General features: G+C 39.5%; 2 protein-coding genes across 9 annotated transcripts in view; both read left to right on the top strand.

Moving 5' to 3' along the window:
* stard13b (StAR related lipid transfer domain containing 13b) overlaps positions 1–2,035 on the top strand; it is a 55,433-nt gene extending 53,398 nt beyond the window's left edge. For all 7 annotated transcript variants that reach the window (XM_029517523.1, XM_029517522.1, XM_029517527.1 and 4 more), the window contains 4 exons: positions 65–286; positions 481–698; positions 834–1,010; positions 1,186–2,035. In XM_029517523.1, coding sequence (XP_029373383.1) covers positions 65–286; positions 481–698; positions 834–1,010; positions 1,186–1,303 — 735 coding nt within the window. In that variant the 3' untranslated portion in view covers positions 1,304–2,035. The remainder of the gene's footprint in view (positions 1–64; positions 287–480; positions 699–833; positions 1,011–1,185) is intronic.
* Positions 2,036–5,259: 3,224 nt separating this feature from the next.
* nbeab (neurobeachin b) overlaps positions 5,260–14,512 on the top strand; it is a 185,390-nt gene continuing 176,137 nt past the window's right edge. For both annotated transcript variants that reach the window (XM_029516791.1, XM_029516790.1), the window contains exon 1: positions 5,260–5,532. In XM_029516791.1, the coding sequence (XP_029372651.1) occupies positions 5,260–5,532 (273 nt within the window). The remainder of the gene's footprint in view (positions 5,533–14,512) is intronic.

Raw genomic sequence — 14,512 nt, 5'->3', positions numbered from 1 at the left:
TTCCTCAGGCTTCCCTCTGTTAAATTGCTGCGAGTCTGAACTCATGCTTTTATGCACCAATTAGATCCCTCATGAGATGGTTACTCAGTCACGTAATTCATATGTGGAGGCTGACTTGCACGCACCAACAATTGATGAGCTGTGCAAGCAGCTGGAAGAAGATGACGGAACATACCAAACACATATGGAGCTGAGGCTGCAGAACCTGCTCAAAGAGGCCCGGGAAAAGTCCAAAAACTGGGTGTCGTGCAGCAGCTCCGACAGCACAGAGCTGTACTATAAGAAGGTTAGTGTTACAGTATGTTGCTATACTTCCATATATAAAAATGCATCAAAATAATCCCAATGTCCTGTATCACTGGCAAAGTGTTTTCCCGGTAAATAAGAAATGCAGAAAATGAAATTGCCTACCTCAAGCATGGATCCTGCATTCATATCAATAAATTACCAGGTTGGTTTGTGTCTTTGTCTGTTATTCAGGTGGGAGATGGGAACCCATTGAGACGCTGGAGAGTGTCTGTGGAGGTGGAAGCACCACCATATGTCGTGTTAAACAGGGTGCTGCGAGAGCGCCACCTGTGGGATGTGGATCTGCTACAGTGGAAAGTGTCCGAGACATTGGACAAGCACACAGAGGTGTTTCAGTATGTCCTCAATCGCATGCCCCCTCACCCAAGCAGGGACTTTGTGGTGCTCAGGTAAGTGTTTTAAAGATAAAACAGTGACAACATATTCTACCTTGTTGGAGAGCGGCTGTAATGCTTTGTTTTGTTTTGTTTTTTATTTTAGGATACATATGTAATCTTTTACTCATCTCTTTCTGTTTACTCAAGGTCATGGAAGACGGACTTGCCCAAAGGTGCCTGTTCCCTTGTTTCTGTCTCTATAGAGCATGAGGATTGTCCTCCAGTTGGAGGGGTACGAGCTATTGTTTTGGAGTCCAACTACCTGCTGGAGCCATGTGGCTCTGGGAAGTCCAGGCTAACTCATATCTGCAGAGTGGACTTAAAGTAAGTCCTGTATTAAACTTGTAACAAGATTTTCTCATTAACCTATTCAGCAAATGTGTTTTCTTACAAACATTTAATACTACAAATGCATTTGAGATATGACTTCAGTTGAATTTTCAATTGAAGCATGTAATATGGGCATGTACACTGTTTTGAAAAAATGTTTTGATTTCAGAGGGCGGACTCCAGATTGGTATAGCAAAGCCTTCGGTCACCTTTGTGCTGCAGAAGCTGCCCGGATCCGCAACTCCTTCCAGCCGCTAATCACAGACGGCCCAGAAACTAAAATCTGAAATTCTCTGCCAGCAGTGTCTGCTCAGCCTTGAGATCAGGGGTGAGCCTTTGCACCATCACTAACAGGCATAAACAAGGCATAGATAGGACCTCAAAAATGCTCTAAAAATACATTTTGAGCTCCTCTATACTTGCACAATTAAATAAAGGACATCTTATAGATGCTGAGCATAATTACTCATTGGGAAATTAATCATCCTGCCAATATTGTTAGTATTAGGATTTTATTTACCTCGGTGTTGCTAAACCTGTAATTATAATATTTGTCACCTTTGATAATTTTATTGTTTTACTGTTGCTATGATCTATAATGTCTAGGACATTCAAGCTCTTCATTGCTTCTGTGAAGCATTTTATTAATTTTAGATTAAGCTATAATTATTATGATGCACACTCAAGTGTCTGTATATATGTGAGTGAATATATTGTACAGGCAAACAAGATGTATATAATGTGTATATGTGAGGCGACAAATAGTATGCTAATTTCATATATATTGATTCTATTACTGTGTCAGCCTTTCTGTAATTCACACGGTACAAAATTGTAAACTGGTTTTACTTTGCTTTGGTATTGCCATTTTAATGGGTGTAATTTTATTAAACTTTGACCTCCTATGGTTGTGAAAAGAATGACTTAAGGTTTGACTTGATCATACCTGCTTTAGGGTACTGTACTGTGCAGTGTCATGTATAATAGACATATTTTTTTCCAATAAAAGATAAAAAATAACACGGAAAAGTATGAACCATTTTTATCATGTTCTTTCAAAAGAAGAAACAACACAACTTAATAATGGCCATCTATTGACCTGTGGAGAATTGCAGCTGTTACTGAAAGTTAATATAAAAATTAAAGTTGTCTCCACTATCATGTAAACTCTTCAAAAATACAGTCGGGGAATCTAAATTGAAATTCAGTTCCCTCTGATCTGGGATGACGGGGACCTCTACTGGCCATTTCGAGGAAAAACGCATGACTTCAGGCAGCTCACGTTGGTGAACAGACTTAAATAGACACGTCGTTTAGCCTATATCTCATTTGTAATGCGAGCACACCATTGGTTTAAAAATGAAAAGCGAGGAAAAGCTGCAATTAATTTTGTCTGGCCTTTTCATGCAGATTGTATCCAAATTGAAAAAGGCTGAACACACAAAACTGCGTTTAATCTCTGTCCACTAGATGGCTCTTTCTTATCAGCACAATTTCAATTTTACCCAATGACAACGTTAGTCTACCGAAATTAAATTTTTTACTTCTTTTATAGTTATTTTAATTAATTTAAAAATTGTAGTGAGGGTTAAAAGAGCTACTCACTGCTAAGAAATCTAATGAGAAAAACTTGTCAAATATAATGTTTAAAAAACTGAGATTGATTTGAAAATCTGACTGAGCTCAATTTTAAGGTAGTGGTTCAGACATGGCCAAGTGTGTTAAATGATCATTCAATGAGCGCATAATAGGCAGATGCTTCAAATGGTTTATGTTTCTTCATGGAATGGGGGCTGACAGGCTTAACAGAAGGAATTGAATTCCTAGTTTCGTTCCTAATTTGTCACTGATGTTATCATACCATTATTCGATTTATTGCTTTGGAGGAACAACAGAAGAAAATGTGCAAATGATGCCATAAGAACTAAATAGCTATGAAACATGCTTGACAAATTGAATTCAGTCTGAATCATAGGATTATGAGAATACAGTACTCTGAGGGAGATTTTCAATTGTCATAGTCACGAGATACATACAGGTGAGTAGGTTTAATTATGTTGTTAAATTGAAATTTTAAAATACACAGTAGAGCTGTATGCAGCCCAGCCCCCCCCCCCCATATTGAAACCATGCTGACACAGATCAGCTTAATGAGGTCGTGAAATGCAAGCTCAGCTTCTGGCTGTCAGTCAGGACAATGGACAGGATTGTTGCCAAGCTTCCAGTGTCAGTCTCTTTTAAATAACCACTGGAACTTGACAGCTTTTTTTGGGGCCAAATTCGTTTCAAATTTATTTATATATTCACATTTTAAGTGCAATCTTCTTGGTCATTACCCTTATTTCATTCTGCCATAAACAAGCCATTTATAAGATATTGGAGAAGTTTACGAAAAATGACAGAGTGCGCAATTTCTACTTTCCAAATGCTGTTGCCTATTGTCAATTAAAAACACAAAGGAAAGAATTCATTCATCCATTAATTTTCAACTACTCATCCATTTCTGAGTCGCAGGGGGTGTTGGAGCCAATCCCAGCTCACACTGGGTGAGGGTGGGGTACACCCTGGACAGTTCACCTGTCCATCACAGGGCCAACACACAGGGACAGACAGAGACCAACAACCACTCACACTCAGACCTACAGACAATTTAGAGTCACCAGTCAACCTAAACATACATGTTTTTGGTACTTGGGGGAAACCCATGCTGGCTCGATGAGAACATGCTAACTCCACACAGGAAGGCCCCAGGCCCAGGAATCGATCCCACAATCTTCTTGTTGTAGGACAACAGTGCTAACCACTATGTGGCCGTGCTGCCAACAATTATTTTCAAAACACAAAAAATAGACCAGGCAATTCATGAATTTTCATAAGGGCTTGTTCAATGTGTCCACAAGGTCACTTTAATACCAACTCATCAGGAACACAGCAGTGAGAGAACCCTGACTTGTAGTGGGTTCATCCCTGAATAGCAGGTTTTGTTTATTGCATTGATGACTGCACAGACTGATCATCTTGGCCCCTGGCAGGCGGATCAAAGAATGGACAGTAATGAAAGTTTAAAAGAATATGAGTATATGAACTGAGGCAGGAATCACAAGATAATGTTGATGATAATATGTCAGATGGTTGCATGCACATGCATCACGCCACCAGTCATGGCTTCATACATGGCTTCAGCAAAAGGATGGCTAGAGAGGCTTGGTGTCGGTGTCTTTATAAAATAGCTTTCACTTAATAATGAAAACGTCAATACCACTACCATTGGCTAACATCTGACTCACTTAATAATATTGTTTCATTGTGGGATGCTTACTTACTTACTGATGATTATTTTTTTGTCTCAGATTTCCTGTTTCTAGTGATCCATTTTCTGTGGAAGACTTTCATATCTGATTGTTTTGCTGGTCTAACAGTATTTGTCATACTACAGCAAACAAACTGAGCTGACACACAAGGACACCAGTTTTTTTTTTTTTTTTTTTTAATAAATCCAGTCTATTTGATCTTAATTCGAACTATTTAATTTTCCCCAAAAACACAATATCGATTTCTTTTAATTTCATTTATTAAAGATTGGGGTATATTAGACCGGTAACTTCGGGCCGCCATCTTCGTTTCTCCACGAGGTTTGGTGCTGCTCCTCAGGTTGCGTTGTGCAAATTTGTTGTTTAACTTTTAGTTTCCTCGGCTTCAGCTCAACTCCTTAAACTAGAAAATAAACTTTGCAATTCAGATATTGGTGACAGTGCTGTGTGTTGTTAGCATGTGGCTATGCTACAAGCTAACAGCCCCACGGCGCGGTTCACCGCTCCCCGGTCCCCAGGTGCCCGGACCCGGGTAGGCGATGGCCCCGGACAGCCGCCTCCGGATCTCCGGACCTCCCGCCCGGCCGCGGCAGCCAGCGCAGGCGTGGTGAGCGGCCCCGCAGGCAGGGGGCGGCAACATGGCGGTGACAGCAGCACGGACACGGAGACGCGCGTCAGAGAGAGCAGCACACACAGCGGCTCGGTTAACCGGCTCACACCGACAGCACACCGGACCCACTCACTCACCGGCACTCCCGACAGTGGCTGCTGCTGACAGAGAGGGATTTCTTGCGTGTTTTCTTTTTGTTTTTTGTTTATTTTGTGCTTTGCGTTCTTTCGTCTCTCCTTGATGCTCCGGAGCAGAGAGTGAACACAGTGCGGGCAGAAAGCGTGCCAACTATCTTCTGAAGCCTCCCGGTTTTTAGGCAGAAATGACAAGCGAGCGTCCGGTGACAATGCCGGGCTCCGTGTCGCTCTCGGACCGACAACCCCCTCCAGGTCACGGGCAACACACGGCTGCGGTCTCCGCTGTCTCCGGTGAGACGAGGATGACGTCCGCTTCGGGTTCAGTGGTCCTCCCGGCCGGGATTATCAATCCTTCGGTTCCAATCCGGAATATCAGGATGAAATTCGCCGTCCTCATTGGACTGATCCAGGTTGGAGAGGTTAGCAACCGGGATATTGTTGAAACGGTGCTGAATTTGGTAAGTCAATCCCTTTTTACCCACCCCATCAATCAGCCATTGACTGGCCATTGCTGCCTCATTCAGTGGTAATTTAAAAAGATCATCACGTTGACATATGACAAAACTCTGTACTTTCAGCCTCGGCACCGTGGCAGCAATTGGCAATTTATTTGCAACACAAATATCAGGAAGTGCCTCTGGGTATGGGAGAATAAACGCATAACCATTCAAAAGTCACACATGCACACACATCAGGTGAGATGAGGGAACGGGCAGCAATATAAAGTCAGTTCTCAAGTTTTCGACTTCAACAAAGTCTCAACTTCTCTGCATTTTATTTATTTATTTTGCGAATTGAGCACAGCGGTGCGGATGATGTCAGTGGAAGTAAAGGATATGCCTGCTGAGATTAAAGTGTAATGTGACCATTTCATATCTTGAATTCAGGTGCTGCAGAGTGATGGAGATGGGCAGAGAACAGGGGGCATAGCTGCTCTCTCCCTGGCTGTGTGTTTGGGTTGGTTCATGGTGTGCCAGGGACTACAGCTGTTTTTAAGATGTTTTCCTGGAACCCAGAATGCCTGACATCAACAAACAGAGGGTTCACAAACTGCTCAGTGTTTGATGGGCGTTTTGTAGACTGCACCTTCTACATTCTCTGTGTGCACTGAAGCTGTTCCAAATTCAGTGTGAGCGCCTGTGGGAGTATGATGATCATTATCCCCTCCCTAAAATTTGTATTGATGCAGGAAGTAATTTTTGTCCCAAACATTTCTGCTGAAGAATAGTTACTCGCTGTAAAACTTTCTTCAATGATATGTCTGCATCAGAGCAAATGAAGAGTGGCAAGTAATGATTGTCAACACAAAGTGGTTTGGGATTTGAGCCATAGTTGGCAAGTGAAGCCAGTTTCTTCTATTGCTGCAACTGAACAGGAGACTCTTCTGCCAGCTCATACTTTTACTTTGGACAGTTGCAGCAGAACAATAGCAGAGTCTCTTTGCAGTAGTTGGCCTCTCCTTGTTATCACACTGGAGATTAATTACAACCTGCTCCAGCACAAGAGAAATCCACTTGGTGGAGCAGGACAAATTGTAGCCTTCGGCATGTTCACACAGGAGAGTAGTACTGCCGTGGTAGAAGTCTGACGCTGTGCCCCCTCACACTTGCTTTTGTGCCGTGTTACTTTAGCAGGAAAGGTGCACAATGTATTGGATGCGTGATTTTATTTTATATATTTATATATATATATATAAATTAAGAGGGATTTTCTTACTTTTTGCCATTTTGGGCATCAGGTGAATATAAATCTCCTTGACTTGTTTCCAGCTAGAATCCACATTATGCACCCTGAAATGAACCATATTCAATACACTGATTTTTGTGACCACAACACACAGTCGTTGTTGTTATATGCTTTGTTACCTAAATCACAGAATGGGGATGAATAAACCTAGCCAGGGTAGATGGGGAAGAAAGATGCCATGACTTAAGGAAATTTAATGCTGATAAGTTGAAGTTATTTTTGAAGTGTAGAACGGGTGTGAAAGACCCTTAACTTTATCTCATGGGGTCTAATTTGTGGTGTAATGAAATACATTTTTTCTCCTTTTCCAAGGAGCAAAACTGTTGAAGATCCTGGTCTGAACATTCATAATGAAAAATGTCAGATTCTTGTTTGTTTAATTTTATTATTTCAAGACAGTTGAGCTGCGAATGTGGGAAATTTGCAATTAACACTTGCATTACTGCTCAGTTACTGCACTCCTAGCTCTATGAGAAACACTCATTAGATTTTAGAAATATTATGAAATGGATGGGGTTTACCTATGCAAAACCCTTGGAAGGTAAATTATTAGCTTAAATAAAATCAGATTAGATTAACCTTTATTCATATAAAAGCATTTTGTTTATAGTAGAAAAGTATAAATTAATAGTTTAAATTTGTGCTTTGTACACAAGATCCAATTTGTGCTACTTTCCTTTTACAGCACCAGGTATTGGTACCAACTAATATTTCAGCATTTTCAGTGACAGCCAACCATAACGTAAGGCTGCTCTTCAGAAACAACCGCAAATATTCGCCATGTATCGAATAGAGGTGTGCCAAAAAATTTGATTCATGCAAGAATTGCAATTCTCATATAGTACAATTCAAAATCGATAAAAAAAAAGAATAAATAATACAAATAAGGAGGCTGGCTGCCTCCATTTTGTATGTGGGACAACGTGACGTTGCCTCGGAGCTGCTTCTGGAACATACGCATGTGCGATAAGCACCAAAACAAAGGTTAGGCCCATAAAATCTGTTTTCTTTTTTTCCAAATTCTGTGAAAATTTTTTTCCCATATTTTTTTTTGTAGTTTTTAATTTTTGAGAATTCAGTTTTTAGCATTTTATGCAAATTTAACCCTGAGACAGTGTTTTTAAGTAGGGGTGTAATGATTCACTTGAGCAACGATTTGAATCACAATTCATGGTTGCCGATTTGATTCAAGGACCATCTTGGTTCATTTAGAACAATTCGATATTCGATCCACACAGTGACACACATACACAGTGAAATCGATTCAGTAACTATTTCAACCAGTGTGACTCTGAAATAAATACCTGGATATTGGACAGTGCAGGCAAAGTTTCAGAGATCCCTGTTGTATCTTGTAAGGAAATCAGCAATCAGAAGGTTAACCTTCTGCTCTCATTTTCAATGTAAACTGTACACAATAAAATGCAACCGTCATTTCTTCAGGTTGAATTAACAGCAGGTGTACTTACTGCTTCTGCTGTTGTTTTCAACATAAAAATAATACTGTCTTAATCTCCAAAATAAAGTTCAACCAACATTTCTTCAGGAGGGGTGCCTGGACTGTTGCTATTTTGTTTAATCACAAGGCCCCTTAGCAGATGGCTGCAAAGATTTGTTGTGTTTCTGTGTTTTGTTTTGGTTTTTTTTATTTAGCTTCTACATATTCTACAAACGGTGACCACCTTATTTAGAACACCTCCGTCTTTGCAAAAGCCAAAATGTTTCCACACACAGGATCAAAAAGCTGGCCTGTAAATTTCTTTCTAGCCTTCTCTTCCGCCATTAAAATCGATTTTAATCAATTCAGATCATTTTAATAAATTTTAATCAATATTTGTCAACTGGAATGCCAATTTTGCCTAGCACAGATCGATGCAGTTGGATCACAAGAATATAAATCGATTTATCAATTAATCGATTTATCGCTACACCCCTAGTTAGGGTTAGGGTTAGTAATGAAAGGAATGAAATGTAGACAATTTCTTCAGTTATAACGGAAAACTTTAATGCTTCCACACCTTTAAGCAAAAACATAACAATAAAACAATGAAACATACGTTCCACAACTTCGGTGGAAATATCAAATCCACTGTAAACTTTTTAATTTCTTCTATCCCCATGCTCTTACTGACATCTCCATTGAAGTATATTATAGTCAGCCTCTTTGTGTTGAGCTCAGTGAGTAACTTAGCACTTAGCACTCATACGGCCGCTTCACTGGTGGGGGGCGTGCATTATTAGTGACCCCCTCTGAGAATTTTCCCGGCAGATATGTTATTTTTTTACTCAGGGGAAAAAAAAGAGGTAGGGGTCCGTTCTAGTCTTTGAGGGGGGGAACAATCTCTGGAGTGAGGTCCAGTGTCTAGTCTGGTCTGGTCTATTCTCTACTCTCTGCAGCGGTCCCGTCTCTGGTCTGGTCTAGTCTAGTCTCTGGGGAGGTCCCTTCTCTGGTCTAGTCTTGTCCCTTGTCTCTGGAGGGATCTGGTCTCTCGTCCAGTTTTTTGGAGGGGTGCCATCACCAGTCTAGTCTGGTCTGGTCCGGTCTAGGAGTTGCAGTGGTTGCCATTCCTTGCTGTAGCCCAGTCCAATAATTAACCAATTAACCTAGACGTGTTCAGGTGCCTCCACTGGGAATTGAACTGCACCCCTCTTGTTGCGGGGCGACAGCGTTAACCACTATGCCGGTAATCAACATGTTTGTGCATGTGTGACTTTTGAATGGTTATGCGTTTATTCTCCCATACCCATCAAGTCACCATTTGACCTAGACATGTTGAGGTGCCCACAAAGGGGATTTGAATCGCACCCTTCTTATTCAGTGTGCAAGGTTTGCAAAATTAACCCATGTGTAACTGCACTATTTTTTTTTTTTTATTTTTTTTTTTAACAAAGAGACACTTTTATTTTTGTTACTTAAGAAATATGTGATTTTGCTTTATGCAACAGTTGCATCTAAGCATGGATAAACGTTTAAAACTTAATATATGTGAAAAAGACACTTTTGAATCAAATCGTAGCCCCAAAAAGCTGAAGCGAATTGAATTGTGAGATAGTAAAAGATTCCTACCCCTAGCATCTAATCAAATTTGCTGGAACCAGCCAATATATGTTTGTTGTCTTGAAACTGATTTGTTTCATAGTCAAATGTGCAGTTCACCTTAGCTACTCCCTTTAGTGGTCTGTTGTGTGACTCATTCTTCTCATCAAAATGAAAAAAATAGAAAGACAATATTTCTACTTTGCTAAGTCATACTTTGTGTGAGTCATTAAACAAACAGTTACCTGACAAAGGAAAAAGTCTCATTAATCAGCTGCATTCCTCTTTGTGATCAAAGTTAACTACGAGCTGATGAAAAATGGTGTCAAAGGAAATTAGTGTGACCGCTGGAATTAGAAAACACAAGAAAGACGCAGTAGATAAGTCTTTGTTTTAGCACCAATCAGTTGACCCCTGTAGACATGAGGGTGATAAAAGTGGCAGACCTGAACTTTATAGCATACCAGTCTTTCTTACAAAGAACCTTGTCATTGCACTCAGATGAATTCCATTCTACCCATCCACTGTAAGCTCATGTTTCTTAATGTTCATATGTTGCCTCATATATCAAAAGTAATAGTATCTGTCTGTAGCCTCTTACTCCACTTTCTAATGTTTGTCTCAAGGGTCTCCATAAGCAAGTGATGTCTGTCCTACTTGGATGAAAATATGAGTGTAGGTGCCACTGAGCCTGTAAAAGAACAGGGGACAAGAAGATTATGCTGTAGGAGGGAATGATACATTCTGAAGTATGGATGTTGAAATTCGTGAACAGAGGCAGGCAGATATGAATAAAATCTTAGCAGAGCCTCCATTTTCTATGAAGAACGAAACTGCCTGCATGGTCTTTCAAGCCCGGGGGGGGGGGGGGGGGGGGCAGCAAGTGATGGATACTAAAATGATTTTTTTTTCTGGATTATCACCTTAATGACATGCTTCACCTTGCTGGTTAGGGCTCTGTGAAAGGCAAATGTGGTCTTATACCAGGGTTTTACTGAAAAAATCTCAAGGAAATATTGTACTGACAGAAACAGGCTACTTTTGCTTTTCCATTATTCCCTATTCGTGTTTGCCAATGATTTTACAGTTAATCCTAATTTACTCGCTCAGTCCTTGCTATAGGGAGGCCCACTTATCAATTATTTGATATGAATTTGTTTTCCCAGTTTACACAGAAAGCATACCCGCATCCTGAGACACATTTTGAATGAAAAACTGACAGATTGTCAGTATTTTATTTGCCCTTACAGCTTCATTAAATGCATGATCACCAATAGTGGCCATATAAGTTATTTTCATTTGCTTAATGGCACTACACATGCTTCTGCAATTATCCTGATAACAGGTGCAATGATGCACATTGGGAAATTATTCAAAATCACTGATCCTTGGTCTTTGTGACTGAGATGCTTTTGAGAGAATGTCAAAAATTGTTTTCCCAATCAGTTTGAGGTGACAAACATTGTAGCTGGCTGAGGATTGTTAAGAAGCAGCTTTTGTTTTTCAGTGAATGAAGCAGCACTGTACCATGCAGGTGTCTGTGGAGGGTGATGGGCATACAAGAAAATCAGTATTTGTATCCTGGGTCCTGTCTGTGATTAGGTCCTGACAACAGATTCTTAAAGTTGAGTAGGGTAGTAGTAGAATACCTATTGCCAGATACATGAATAAATATTGCCTCATTATGTTACAAGAGAACAAAATCTGAATTGATGTATTTGTAAAAACCCTTTTGTTTTTTATATATATATGTAGTTTGTCGGCGATAGGTTATGTACATTATATTTGTATGCATTCTATTTACTTTCTCAACTCTGTCAGCTTGGAAAGGTAGACTGGAGAATTTTGAGAGTAATTATCAATTTGGCCTGCAAATAAATCACATTTCCACAGAGCCGAATGGAGATTCTTCGAGGACAATGAGTTAGGTGTCCATTGCTGAGGGAACCTTGAAATCACATTCATGAAGCTAGCTGCTCTGGTGATTAAGTATCATCTAAGAAACCAGTGAGTTTGTCTGGTAAGTTCTGAGAGACTTAGTTGAATGATGAAGTGAATGAATGATGAATACCCATTAGCTCAATAGAAGACGCAACTGTATCCAATCTATCTGTCTCCCACGTAGTTTTGCTTGTGGATTTTTTGCCCAGTTTTGACAGAGAGATGCTTGGTTCTATTGAATGCTCTGAATCGCTAACAGAAACTCCAGTGAGAGATTTTCCCCACTTTCTGAAATAGCTCTCATGATGGATTGACAAACTGTCCAGAGAGTTTTTGTCCCTCTCTCTGATGATAATTAAATAATGGTCTGCATAGTCCATTGAAGTGATTAGTGTAGTAGCTCACGTAAGGATCTCTTTGATATATTCCCAAACACAGTATCACTGTAAATGGTAACAGGTTAATTCAATAAGAATTGAACATCACTACCCCGCATGACCCGATGAATTTTATTTGTGGGCCAGAGTAATTGAATGTGGTAAACAATAAGATAATGTCATTTTGTGCTAGCAAAATAACTTAAAGGGAAATATTATAAAATGAAAGCTGTAATTAAGATAATATTAAGATAGTTATTAGACATGATGTGAGTCCTGGTTTAAATGTTGATGTAAATCCACAAGAATTAAATGGAGTAACAAAAGAGAGCCTGAGCGCTGCTATTTTACCCTTAGACATTATTTAACTTGTATTTTTGAAGTTGGTCTTTGTGCATTAGATACAAATCAGTCACTTGAATTGACACTGAAAGTAATTATCACTAAGCCCATAATTAAAAGAACATTAAAATTATAAAGATTTGCAAAGTCATAATAAATGCATGCAACTTGTGTAAGTAAGTATATTTTGGGTGTCTCAGTCCATTTTACAAAAACGAAAAGGATTACAAAGATATTTTTAAACAAAAACATTTTCGTATTAAAGCTGTGAAGCTGTGAATTGGGACCAAAAAGTTGAAGAAAAGTTACAAAAGATGGAATATATGTTGGTTTTCAGTATTGATTAAAATCCCTGAATACAATTGCCTCTTTAACTGGACAAGTAAAGTGCTCCCCAGAATAGGTGCATCTAAGAATGTACTGAAAATTGATTGTCTAATAATGTTTGGAATAATGAGTAGTCTGCATGCTATGAACTGAGCAATATAAGGTCTGAGAAGTTCTGCAGACTATGGAGGTGCTAATCCACAGAGATCTCTCTGTAGATAATGAGTGGAGGTTGAGAGTCCAACCTGGATGAAACGGGAAACTAGGGAAGTGAGGTTATAGGATTGGTGTTATGTTCTTAAATGTTTTTTGTAGCTAGTAACGAGACAAGCAGCTGTGTTTTGAACTTTAACTGTGGAGAATAAGAAATGGGTGATCTGGTGCAACGTGATGGAGTTGCTTCATTGATGTGGTTGTATTTCTGCCTCTGAAATATGAATCAGATTTGTAACTGTTGAATTCAGTATAATCCAGCCATCCCACTGAGAGGGGCATTTGGGAAAATGTGATTATGATAAACAGCAATAGGTATTTTCTGCCTGGATTGCATGATACTGAAGAACAGATCTGACAGCAGTCTGTTTTTGCAGAGGAACAGATAAGTCTCCCTCCACCAACAGTTGCTTCACCAGAGCAGAATACACTACAGGCACAACGCGTGTTGAGACAAATGGGATTTTGCCCATCTGGGTAAACTGCTGTCTTCGTGTTGATATTGCCAGAGCTATTAGTTTTGCTCTCTGCTGAGACACACTGAATGTCATATTGCTGGCTTTCCTCTGAATGAAGCTATTAACAGCTACTCAAAAAGTAACACAAACTTGCCCAGTAATTCAAGCCAGTCATCTGAGGCATTGAATTCATTCTGTCCTGTGATTACAATAGCCTTGATTTAAATTAGAGATATGCTATCACACCTGTCAGAAGCAGAAAACAAATGAATGAGGCATTATGCTTCAAGGCCCAGCATTAACATTGTTCTTCTTGGTTATAAAATATGACATAAAATAATTCACACCCACACCAAACTGCAGTGTTCAGCCTCACCAACTCCCCAAAAGCAGTCAGACATTGTCTGACATCATTTTGGTGAACAGTGCTGGTTTTCCCAAGGTTGAAATACATTTACTAAAGTTTAAGGACAGAGCTCTGCCCTGTCAAAGTAGATTCATTTTATCATCCATTGAAACAATATGCTAAGCGACAATTCTAGATGTTTTGTCATCACTTTTACAGGGAATTAATTGAAAATGACTTTAAATTGATTAATATTTTTCATAGTGTTGAATAAAAATCTGCTCACTTTTAACCTGCCCTGCAAAACAGCTAAAAATAAACAAACTAAAAAAAAAACCTCACTTGTCTGCAGTTTCATGGGACAATCAGTGCAAGTGAAAATGCATTCAAGATAAAAGCAGAAATTGAGACTTGTTCCCACTAAGCTGTTTTCAGATAGGGTTGGCTTTCACTGCAAGTGTCCCTCTGCTGCTGTTGAGGTACTTGCACCCTTTGATCAATGTTGGATCAATAACACCTCTGGGCACTGGTACAGATTTACGTTGTTGTTGTTGTTTTTTTTTTTTGTTTTGTTTTGTTTTGTTTTTTTCCCTTCAACATATTTTTTTCTGTCACTCTTGAAACATTGCATAATGGCATCCCTTCCATTTT

Source organism: Echeneis naucrates, chromosome 13 (genome assembly GCF_900963305.1).
Source record: "Echeneis naucrates chromosome 13, fEcheNa1.1, whole genome shotgun sequence".
Lineage (NCBI taxonomy): Eukaryota > Metazoa > Chordata > Actinopteri > Carangiformes > Echeneidae > Echeneis > Echeneis naucrates.
The sequence above is the reverse complement of the archived record's forward strand: the minus strand, read 5'-3'. Positions and strand labels throughout refer to the sequence as shown.